This window comes from Acipenser ruthenus, chromosome 4, assembly GCF_902713425.1.
Source record: "Acipenser ruthenus chromosome 4, fAciRut3.2 maternal haplotype, whole genome shotgun sequence".
Taxonomy (NCBI): Eukaryota; Metazoa; Chordata; class Actinopteri; order Acipenseriformes; family Acipenseridae; genus Acipenser; species Acipenser ruthenus.
The window spans coordinates 35,542,415-35,553,597 of NC_081192.1; the positions used below are offsets into that span (position 1 = coordinate 35,542,415).

General features: G+C 41.1%; 1 protein-coding gene across 1 annotated transcript in view; it reads left to right on the plus strand.

The window, feature by feature from the left end:
• LOC117400640 (myelin basic protein-like) overlaps positions 1-1,438 on the plus strand; it is a 97,960-nt gene extending 96,522 nt beyond the window's left edge. Inside the window, 1 exon segment of the mRNA XM_034920091.2 lies at positions 161-1,438. Within this exon segment, the coding sequence (XP_034775982.2) occupies positions 161-202 (42 nt within the window). The 3' untranslated portion in view covers positions 203-1,438.
• The last annotated feature ends 9,745 nt before the right edge of the window (positions 1,439-11,183 follow it).

Genomic DNA, 11,183 nt, shown 5'->3' on the forward strand with positions numbered 1-11,183 from the left:
GTCATAATAAATAATGCATGTGACACCTTTGCCCTTCCTCTTCAGTCTTAAAAATGAAGAAAGGCACATGACAGCATTGAGCTTTACAAGCTTTGTAAAGCTATTGTAACTGCAGTTACAGTAAACCTATTATAATTGCATTTTCTTTCTTTTTTTATAGGGAGGAAAAGACAGTCGATCTGGTTCACCTTCTAAACGCTGAGGATCCTTAAAAAAAAAGATAAAGAGGTTATGAAAAAAAAAATCTCTGCTTCATAATATAACTCCTATCCCTTTCTAAAACACATTAATGTAAAGTTGCCATGTTTTCTACATAGCAACACAATCTTTAACATTTTGCCTGCTGAGATTTACATGCAGTAGTGTTCAGTGAGAACTGTTGGATTCATACAGTGACCTCAACCAAAAAGACACCTGTTTGTTTACAGAAGTATGCTCCACCCATTGGTTTTGACACATTCTTCTGTGTTTTGTTTCTTCTTTCCTCAAAGCAGGATGCACCTAAAACCTTCATTTTCATTTTCAGAAGTATTCAGTTATTATTGCTTGACAGCTCATTTGCCATAAATTATTTTGGTATAGTTAATAAGATCATTTGTTTTTATGTAAACTATTTTAGGAAGATAACAGGCCTGGTGAGTTGATCACTTGTCTATCTCACTAAAAGGCTTCTATTCCAGAGTGTAGATCTCAGTATTCCACTGTTGCTTAACAGAAATGTGGCTCTAAAGAGTGAAAAAAAGAGAGTCATGATTAAACTGTGACTGTTTAACTGTTGTTTTGTAATTAGAGTATATACTGTAATATGCTAATACATTATATATGTTGAATTACTTACTTTAGGTACTAAACTCTTAATGGGTATGGTGTTGGGTTTTTCCAGCCATATAAAAATGAATGAAAGTTATTCTGAATTGCACTGTTTTATCACTGAAGTTAATTAATTCCCCTAAACCCTTGTTGATATTCCTATTTTGTTATTTCATCTGCTTCAATGTATGTGAGCACAACAGAACAGCTAGCTGACACAGCATTTTGTACAAAAAAGTGTGTGTGGAGATGATTATGTGTTTGTATACAATACTAATGCAGGCCCATAATTAACTGCCTACAGAAATGTACCTAATTACCCCTAGTGTAACCAAACCAATGTGTAGGGACATGAAACATGCAGCATGCAATGGATATGAAAGACAATTGTTGAAAATCGAGAAAAGAAAAAGCCACTGTATCGAATTGCTATCATGTGAACTCGGCTGCTTTATCACAGATACGTCCTCAAAGTTCTCTCTGCGTGTAAAACCAAGTTCTAATAATGTGTAACAGACTGGTGAACCCCCTTTGCATGTAGTTTCTGTGAATGAATGTAAATTAAAGCTTTAAAATACTATTGTGAATGTCAAAAAATAAAATACTTGCCTTTTAACAAAAAAAGAAAGCTTAAAGTCTTTATTCCAGTGCCAGCATGTCATTTCTGCAGGTTTATTAAGAAAAATGATAATGGATAACAATTGCACCAAGAAAGGAGAGCTGGCCAGCTCTCCTTTATCCCACTTGATTTTTGATAATAATACATATATTAAAATGTAAATACGTATGAATTTAACTAGAATACAGACATTAGAAGGTACATTTGATAGGAATTAACAGAGAATAACTGTGTGATTTGATGGGGGAGGGATTTCCCTGGCTCTGCTTTTTTAATTTTTTTTATCCCTGGCTCTGCACTTTCAGTTGTTATCCCAGGGGGGGATAAATCTACCCCCCCCCCCCCCCCCCCCCCCCCCGATAAAAGATTTAACAATGATTTCTTCTAGAAATTTTAAACATTTAAAATGATAAATGTATGCTGCATCATTTTTATGCAAACTGACTTACTTCAAAATAATCTCATTCTTAGCACTTCAGACCATAAGAGCACATTGTATTAACATGATTAAAAAAAAAAAAGTAATGGAGTTTAGTTTCACTCATAAAGTTCGGCTGTATGAAATGGATCAGGCTCGGATTCCACTCACCCGTCATTGTCATCCAACAGTAGTGCTGTAGGCTCCGTAGCAAGGCAAATTAACCAATGACAATCAACTACGTCAACGTCATTCAGTTGCTGTATTTCAAACTGTTACTTTTTATTATCATCGGAAGAGCATACTATTCTAAAGAAAAAAGGGCAAAGACGGCACTAAAAATCCATAGTAGCTTTTTTTAAACAGCCCCAGAGCCAAAGACTGGAACTTTTACCCGCTGAGCAGAGTGGAAAAAAGGCCAAGATTAATACAATTAACTCCTACAGATTAAGCTGTTAAACAGTCAACAGTACCTATATTCCCAGTCCCGATTTTTTAGCAAATGTCCCGCATCCTGATGCATAGGAAGAAAGTCCCAATATTTACCCATAGGAAAAAATGCATTTATTCTGCACAGTAGAGTTTGTGAAAACCTCCTGCTGTGCTTGTGCTCTTCGTGTGGCTGACACAGCTGCTGATCACTAATTTATACAAAGGTAAGAATGCATCATTATGTCTATTTTTACTGTCATGATGGTCGTGTGGGGGGGTGAGTTGGGGGATACATCTATTATATGATAATATATATGATCAGTGTCCCGCTGAACAGTTTCCAAATGTTGTCAAGTATGACCGTATCCATAAAAAATAACTGCATTTATCCTGCATGATGGCAGATTTGGTAAATGTGTGATTCCTAAACATTTTTTAGTAGTTGATTCGGTATAAATAAGTAACTCAGTGATTCTCTTAACTGTTTAAATTGTGTACTGCAGATGTATCAAGGCGTGCAATGGTGTTTTGTTGTTTGTCTATTTTATCCCCCCCCCCCCACTGCAAATTTGACACATCGCACCCTGGAGAATAATATAGAGAAGTGACAGTTATGACATTGGTAAAGTTTAGGAGGTGGGGCAATGGCCCCCTCCCATCAATTAACAGACCAGTCTTCCTGTTTAAAACCCCCAGGATATTAATTTTTTTGTGTAGTTAGTTCTGCTGCCACCAGTACAAATGTGTTGCTATATAAAATATGCATATAATTAGAAATGTGAGTTTGATGTTTTAATAGTATTTTTTTCAAAGCAATTGATTAAGACTATTTACTGATTGCTCCTTGAAGACCATGCTTGCATTCTGCTTCAAGAAGTCACATAAACGAATGCAGAAAGATTGATAAGCAAGTGAGGCATAAGAAAAGCAGCGATTGCTTAATGTACTAAGGAGAACCAAGTTTGTGAAGCTTTTGTGAATTTTAGTCTGTAATCACTTTTCCAATGTTCTTTCAATGTCAATTAAATCTTTATGTGATCCGTTGAACATTTTGTTCATTAATAGCATACTGGCTATTTGAGGTGATTTATGGTATATTATGTTATGTTATCATACATCAAATGAAAGGTAATTTTGTTTCAATGACAAAACTGTCTTATTCAAAGCTAGTTAATTTGCATAGTCAATAATGAGCACTAAAATGTGTTATTGTCTCTGAGATATGCCACAAAAACAGATACAGTATGGGAAACAATAAAGCTCAGATCATAGGCTTGTTTACACCAAAAATGTTAGTAGTGCTATTATTCCTAAAAAGACACCCTGTTATTTTTTACCACAACAACTTCAAAGTGCTGTGCTAGTGGGTGCCATTTTAAGTTATTTAATGTGGAGCTATGCTAATGTTTTAGATATCACGCATAATAATTAATGGGTGTAATTTCTGTATGGTAGTCCCTAATCTCTAGTTTGGGAAACACTGACTCTTACTCATAAACTCTAGTTTAGCCATAGAAATAAGGGGCTAGAATGGGGCGTTTCTCAAACAAAAGTATTTTCATTTGTACAAGATGTATCACATTATTAGAAATCAGTAAATTTAGAGGGCTCCCGAGTGGCGCATCCAGTAAAGGCGCTCCTCGCAGGATGTGCCCTATAGCCTGGAGATCGCTGGTTCGAATCCAGGCTATGTCACAGCTGACCGTGACCGAGAGCTCCTAGGGGGCGGCGCACAATTGGCTGAGCGCTGCCCGGGTAGGGAGGGCTTAGGTCGGCAGGGGAATCCACGGCTCACCGCGCATCAGCGACCCCTGTGGTCGATAGGGCGCCTGTGGCTCTGCAGCAGAGCTGCCAGATCTGTGTTGTCCTCCGGCACTATAGGTCTGGTAGCATTGCTGTGGATCTGCAGTGCGAAAAATGACGGCTTGGAAGGAGCACGTTTCGGAGGACGCGTGTTTCAGCCTCCGTTTCCTGAGTCGGCGGGGGGGTTGCGAGCGGTGAGCCGGGGATACAGATAATAATTGGGCATGCTAAATTGGTGTGGAAAAAACCGAGGTAAAAATAATTGGCGACGACTAAATCTAAAGACTAAAGACCCGAAACCTGAAGAAGATATGTCAAAGCTGCTCGTAGAGCCTGTGACGCAGTCATGGCCGGCCCCTGAGGGCATAAAATGACAGTGCTCACAGACCTCATTTTTCCTTCAAGCCTGCTGCAATCATGGACGCAGCGACCTTGAAATTTCCCTTTCAAGTACAAAATATAACCATTACCGTATGGGTGAGAGTACCAAAGCCGTCGCAAGGGCAATATTGCAGAACGACTGGAATGATACAAGGCTAGCTGAGAGGCTGCCTTGTGCGTTACCATACGGAACCCCAGTAACAAGTAGCAAGGGCTAAAAAAATTAGGAAGAAACTCACCTCTATGCCTGTGTTATAAGGGTCGACTGAGAAGCCACCCTTAAATCTCCAGTTCCAAAACCAGGGTTTTGAGGATCCAGGACATTAAGTCTGTAGAACCTAGTAAAGGTATGGGGAGTAGCCCATACTGCTGCATTGCAAATGTCCTTGACAGATGCACCCTGGAATAAAGCCCACAAAGTTGACATGCCCCTGGTGAAATGGGCAATGAGCTTTTCTGGAGGGGATACGTTGGCCAGCTTATAGGCAGTCCTGACCGTGTCTGCTATCTATTTGGACAGCCTCTTGACCATGGGACACAAAAAATTGTTCGGACTTCCTCAAACTTTTCGTCCTGTCAATGTAGTACACATGGCCCGAACTGGGCAGAGTGTATGGAGCTGCCAGACTGGAAAAGGAGGTGGATGGTAAGCCTCCAGTTCCACAGACTGGTTGACATGGAATGCTGAGATCGTCTTTGGCCAAAAGGGAGGATTGGTACTGAGCATAACCTTCCTGTCCTGGCCAATGTAAAAATTAAGCAGACTTTCGCCATTGAGAATGCCTCCATCTCACTCACCCACTTTGTGGAGGTGATAGCAAGTAAGAAGGCCGCTTTGAACGATAAATATTTCAGCTCAGCTGAAAGCAATGGCTCAAATGGAGGCTTCGTGAGTTTATTAAGCACCACAATGTTTATTAAGCACCATAAAATGGCCCCGCCAGGAAGTGAGCTCCTGAGACCGAGTCAATCTTGACATGGCAAGCTGAAATAGCTGCCAGATAGACCTTCAATGTAGAGGGGGATTTCGCCTCATCAAAAAAGTTCCCGAAGAGAATAATTTTGCAAAAGAGCTGCTACCTCCTGAGACACCATCGCGGCGTCCTGTGGGTCCATGACAGATGTTACATTCACGCCCCGAAATGGAGGGGGACCGGGCTTGAACTGCAGTGAGTAGCCAGTCTGAACGGTAGTAAGCACCCAGATGTCCGTGGGACACTGACAGCAATACACCAGAAGGCTCTCTGAAAAGTGGCCGAGCGAATATGTGATATTCAAGAAGAACAAAGCTTCAAAAGCCATTTCATTGAATTATAATATCTTTTTATCTTAACCTTTTAAATTATGTTTTAGTTTTTAATTGGTACAGAGGAAAATGGTACAACAAAACCTTTAAATAATAACATAAGCATAACATATTATTATTAATAATAATAATAATAATAATAATAATCAGTATTTGTAACAGGTGGGTAATTGGACTGTTACAGCTGTCTCCTGCAGTGCTGTGCTGCTGTGTTGTGTTTTATTTATTTTTCCCCCACCTGCTAGAAAATAAGTGGAGTGCACTTGTTTGGTATAGTGATGGGTTCCCTTATTAAATGTGTATTTATTTTCAAATGTATTTTATTGCGTATTTTAGAGTTCAGACGTTGCTGTGTGATTTGTTGTATCCTGGACTCCCTGAGGTTGAGGTAACTTGTCTTTTAATTGATTGCATAATCTTTTAACGTGATGGTTGTTTTATTGTTGTCTGTGTTGACAAATGTGTTTTATATTTTTAGAACGAGGACGTCGGCCAGCCACTATTTTCTTTATCGTTTTCTTACAGGTTTTAGTACAGTATCGGACCTTCTGCGTAGTGTTTTTATATTTTATGATTAAAGGTTTAGTATTTTTAACAGAGAACTACCTTGTGTGCTCTTGTCATGGTGCACAGGTTTGTTCTAGCATATGGTTTATTTTTGTTGTGTTGGGAGTCCTTTTATTTTAGCTGGCCTTTTTTTAATATAATAACAACGTGTTGTAAGAGTGATGTAATCTCTGTGTTTGCTACTATTATGTCCATCTTTTGCATTAAGCAAGCCGGGCTGTTGTCACTGGGGGAGGGTTCATCCACCTGTACTGTTCTGTTCCCCTGGGATCATCCTGGCCAAGCACCTGGGCTTGTTTTAAGGTGTTTTATGTATGTTTTGAGTTTTGCACGTTTTGATTTGGTTGTGTTTTTTACTGAGCACTTTTATAGATTGATTTATTAGTATTATTTTGTTGGTTTTATTTACGCACTAATTATTTCAGTGTTATTTGCTTGGTCTGGGCTGACCTGATGGACTGGATGGGTGGGTTCAAGGTGTCTATGTGCCCTGGGTGTTCCCTTCCTCAGTGCTCCAGCCCTGACTTGTTTGTGTTTTCTTTTTAAAAGCTGCTGTGTTTAAAAGGACTCCAAAAACTGTTTTATTATTTCTTTGTCCACTGCCTGCAGCCATCACTGTGTTGGTCATTTTAGCTTACCTATGTATTATAATAAAATATCCTGCTCGAAGTGAGTCCTAAATTACCTTTTTGTCTCTGACCTTTCATTAAATTGAGAAAACTTGAGCAGGGGGAGAATTCTGTCCTAGAGGTCCCAGTACTCTTAAGATTATTTGGGTGGCGTAGTCATGTTTTTGCGGTGTGAACCTCCGCACCCGCCACACATTGAAAATTGAGTTGGTAAAAATGAGGCAGCAAAGAAGCGGAGAGCTGTAAAGACCAGATATTCAAAATCAATACAAACTGTTCAAATGAGGGAAGAGAGTTAAAGCTGATTGAAATATCTTCAGAAAGTCTTCAGTTGGAAACTATAACCAATAACATGTATCCAGTGCTAAATACAGCAAAACAAATAGGGATATAAATTAGTTTTGTTTTGTAAAAAGTACTGCATTTATTTTCACGTAAATACTTTAACATAACAAAATAACTTCCTGTCACAAACTATACAAATTATGTACTGTACACAGACCTAGTAAGTGTTTAAATAAAGAAAATGTTAGGTTATTATCATAACCCTGATTCCCTGAAATAGGAATATTAACCATTACAAATGGGTGTTTCCCGAACCTGAAAACTTATACCAAAGAATTCTCGTCAGAGCAGTGTGATGTGATTGCTGCTCCGCCCCGAAAGCATAAAGGAGCTACGTACACTGACAACACTGTCATTTTCCTTCGAGAACTGCGAATATGAACGCCATTACCTCTAAGTTAATGGTTAATATTCCTATTTCAGGGAACCAGGGTTATGATAATAACCTAACGTTCCCTTTCTAGTAGGGAATATTAACCATTACAAATGGGTGAGTATACCCAAGCTATCGCAAGGGCATGGTTGTAGAACAGTAAGCTACAAAGCTAAGCCGAAACCACCTTGCGCTTGTTAATCAATATCCCAGCAATGGCTGGAATGAAACATTTTTAGGATGAACTCACCTCTAATGTTCTGTTGTGAGGGTGGACTTGGAAGCCACCCTCAGCACTCTAGTGCCAAACCCAGGGTTCTGCGGAACCGCAACATTCAGTTGGTAGAACCTGGTAAAGGTATGGGGGGGAAGCCCACACCACTGCACTGCATGGACAGATGCACCCTGGAACATAACCCATGAAGTCGCCTGGCCCCTGGTGGAATAGCCGGTGAGCTTCTCTGGTGGAGGCAGATTGGCCAGTTCATAAGCAGTCTTAACTGTGCCTGTCAACCATTTAGACAGGCGCTGCTTAGACAGGGCCTGTCCCTGGGACTTAGCCCTGTAACAGACAAAAAATTGTTCCGACTGCCTCCAACCTTTAGTCCTGTCAACCTAACATTCTAATGCCCGCACTGGTACGGAGCATATGGAGCTGGTACTCCTTGTCAGATTGGAAAGGGGGGGAATGGAAAGCCTCCAGTTCCACCGACTGGGTGACATGAAAAGCCGAGATGGTCTTTGTCAAAAAGGTAGGGTTAGTATGAAGGGTAACAGGCTTTCGATATTGAGAATGCTTGCATTTCACACACCTGCTTTGCAGAGGTAATTGCAAGCAAGTAAACCACTTTGAAACAAAAATGGGAGCTCAGCTGAGTACATAGGCTCAAATGGAGGTTTCATCAGTGCATTAAGCCCCACTTGTAGAGGCTGCCCTGGCGTTTTGTAAGGTGTCAATCACCCTATTCGATGACCCCAGACGGCTCAAATGCAGCCGTTCAGGGGCCAGACCCAGAACTGTAGACTCGATGGGTTGGGGTGCCACAAAGTGCCCTGCGCCTGACTGAGCAGGTCGCAGCGCATCGGCAGTTCTCACGGCTGGCTACTCAAGAGCTGCATCAAGGAGGAGAACAAGAATCTCCTGGGCCAGTATGGGGCTACTAGGAGCACCCTGGCCCAGTCCTGACTACTTCCAGACATAGCAGGAGCAGCGCAAGACATGGGAACGCATAGAGTAGATGTACTGGCCACAGGTGTGCCAATGCCGTCTCCTCTTATGGAGAACCACAGGGGACAGTTGCCGACTCTTGAGATGCGACGATATCTACCTCTGCTCTCCCGAATCTCTCCCAAATGAAGCTCACGATCTTAGGATGGAGTCTCCACTGCACCGCTGGGGACCTCCCCATTGAGAGTAGATCCACAGCCCAGTTGATCACCCTTAGGTGAACTGCCCGGAGTGAGAGGAGGTTCTCGTATGCCCACAGCAGAAGCTTGTGGGCGACATGGTGGAAACTGAGTGACCGCAAACCACCTTGGTAGTTGATGTAGGACACCACAGACGTGTCTCCACTGAACCTGCTCCAAAAATTCAGCAAGGACAGGTACGCTGCCTGCAGTGCCAAAATACTGATGTGGCGACCCTTCCATGGGGACTGCCACGCACCCTGCACGCCTCAGCCATTCCACACACCCGAGTTGGACGCATACACCTCTCTCCTGGTGACACTGCCCAGCGCCACGCCTAGGCGCAGATGGGCCGGCTGACTCCACCAATACAGTGCAGAGACACTGGCAACAGGAGGCTGTAATTCGACTCGGGCTGACAAGCCGTGCGGTTGAACCAATGAACATGCGTGGAGCTAGAGAGAGGCCGAACGGCAGAACACAGAAATTGAATACTGTGGTGAACCAGTCGCCTGACCTGATGGACTGCAACAGTCGTTGTGAAGTTAACATCTTGAACCGTCTCCGACTCAGATATAGGTTTGTCTGTCTGATATCGAGGATCGGTCCGAGGCCACCAGGAAGTACCTGGAATAGAACCTCCTGTTCTTGTTGGGGGGGTGTCTATTATGTAAAAAGCCCGCTTTTGTAGCAGAGCTGCTACCTCCTGAGCCACCTGAGTGGTGGCTTGTAGGTTATCGTCATGCCCCAAAAAGGTTGTGTTTTAACTGAAGCGAGTAACCAGTCTGTACAGTAGCGAGCACGGTAATAGAAAAATAGATAATACTTAACCCTCTCTGATGTATTCAGGTTCAGTTGAAAAAGGAAAATGGCAGCGTTGTCGGTGTACGTAGCTCCTTTATGCTTTCGGGGGGGCGGAGCAGCAGCCACGTCACACTGCTCTGATGAAAATTCTTTGGTATAAGTTTCAGGTTCGGGAAACACCCTTGTAATGGTTAATATTCCCTACATGAAAGGGAACATTAGTCTAAATGCCATTCCCAACGTTGTCCAGTAAACAATGTCTGAAATATATCTCCAAACTGTACAATATTTACATTAAAATAGTGTCTTACAGTATGTTTTTACAGTAAAGGTGTATTGAGTTTTGCTATCACACAAGTATATCTAAAATAATGCAAAACACTGTTAAATAACATGCAACTGAAAGAAAATCTATAAAAAAAAATACATATTGGGACAAAGATACCAATAACATATCCCAGAATTAGGCATCTGATGGGTTAATTAAAGGCATTATTTAATTAATCCTATGCTACATAGTTTTAAATTTGCATAATGTTTAATGTAATATCTGTTAATGGTTTGTTGTTTCTCAGCTCATGGATATTTGACATGTTGTATAGAGTCACCAGGATGTTATTTCTGTAATACGGCCAGTATATTAAGACGCTCTAGTAGTGTGTTAGAGATTTTCCACTATAAATCTTTAACACACTCACTTTCAGAGGAGGAAGAAACTACTGGTCCTTTTCATACTGTCCTCTTCAAGACATTCCTCATTAGAAATATGTTGGTGACTTTATTAAACATGCCCAATATACATGCAGAAAAATCCACACATTATTACGCTATGTAACACAATTTTGGTTCCTGGGTAGTAAGTGTTATTTCCTAATTGCTTATGCCTCAAAAGTATAGAAAATGGCTATTATTCCCCACAAACTTTGCTTTTGTGACCAGGACAGTGATATTTTGAAATTTACCTATTTCCAATGAGAAAACGGGCGAATTTGTGTCTTTTCGTTCACATAAAGTCAGAAAAAAACAACCCATGAATCCAAATTAACATGTATTTATACTAAAGTAATACAAAAATGACTACAAAAGATTTAGAAGTGAGTAGTTTTTCGAGATTTACGATTATACTGTAAATCACTTTCACGAATCAGCCCCCAAATGTAGTCTCCCATCATGTTCTCGTTATACTGTCCTTGGTAGCGGCGTTCAAAGTCCAGTATATCCTGGTGGAAGCGCTCGCCTTGCTCCTCCGAGTACGCTCCCATGTTCTCCTTGAATTTATCAAGATGAGC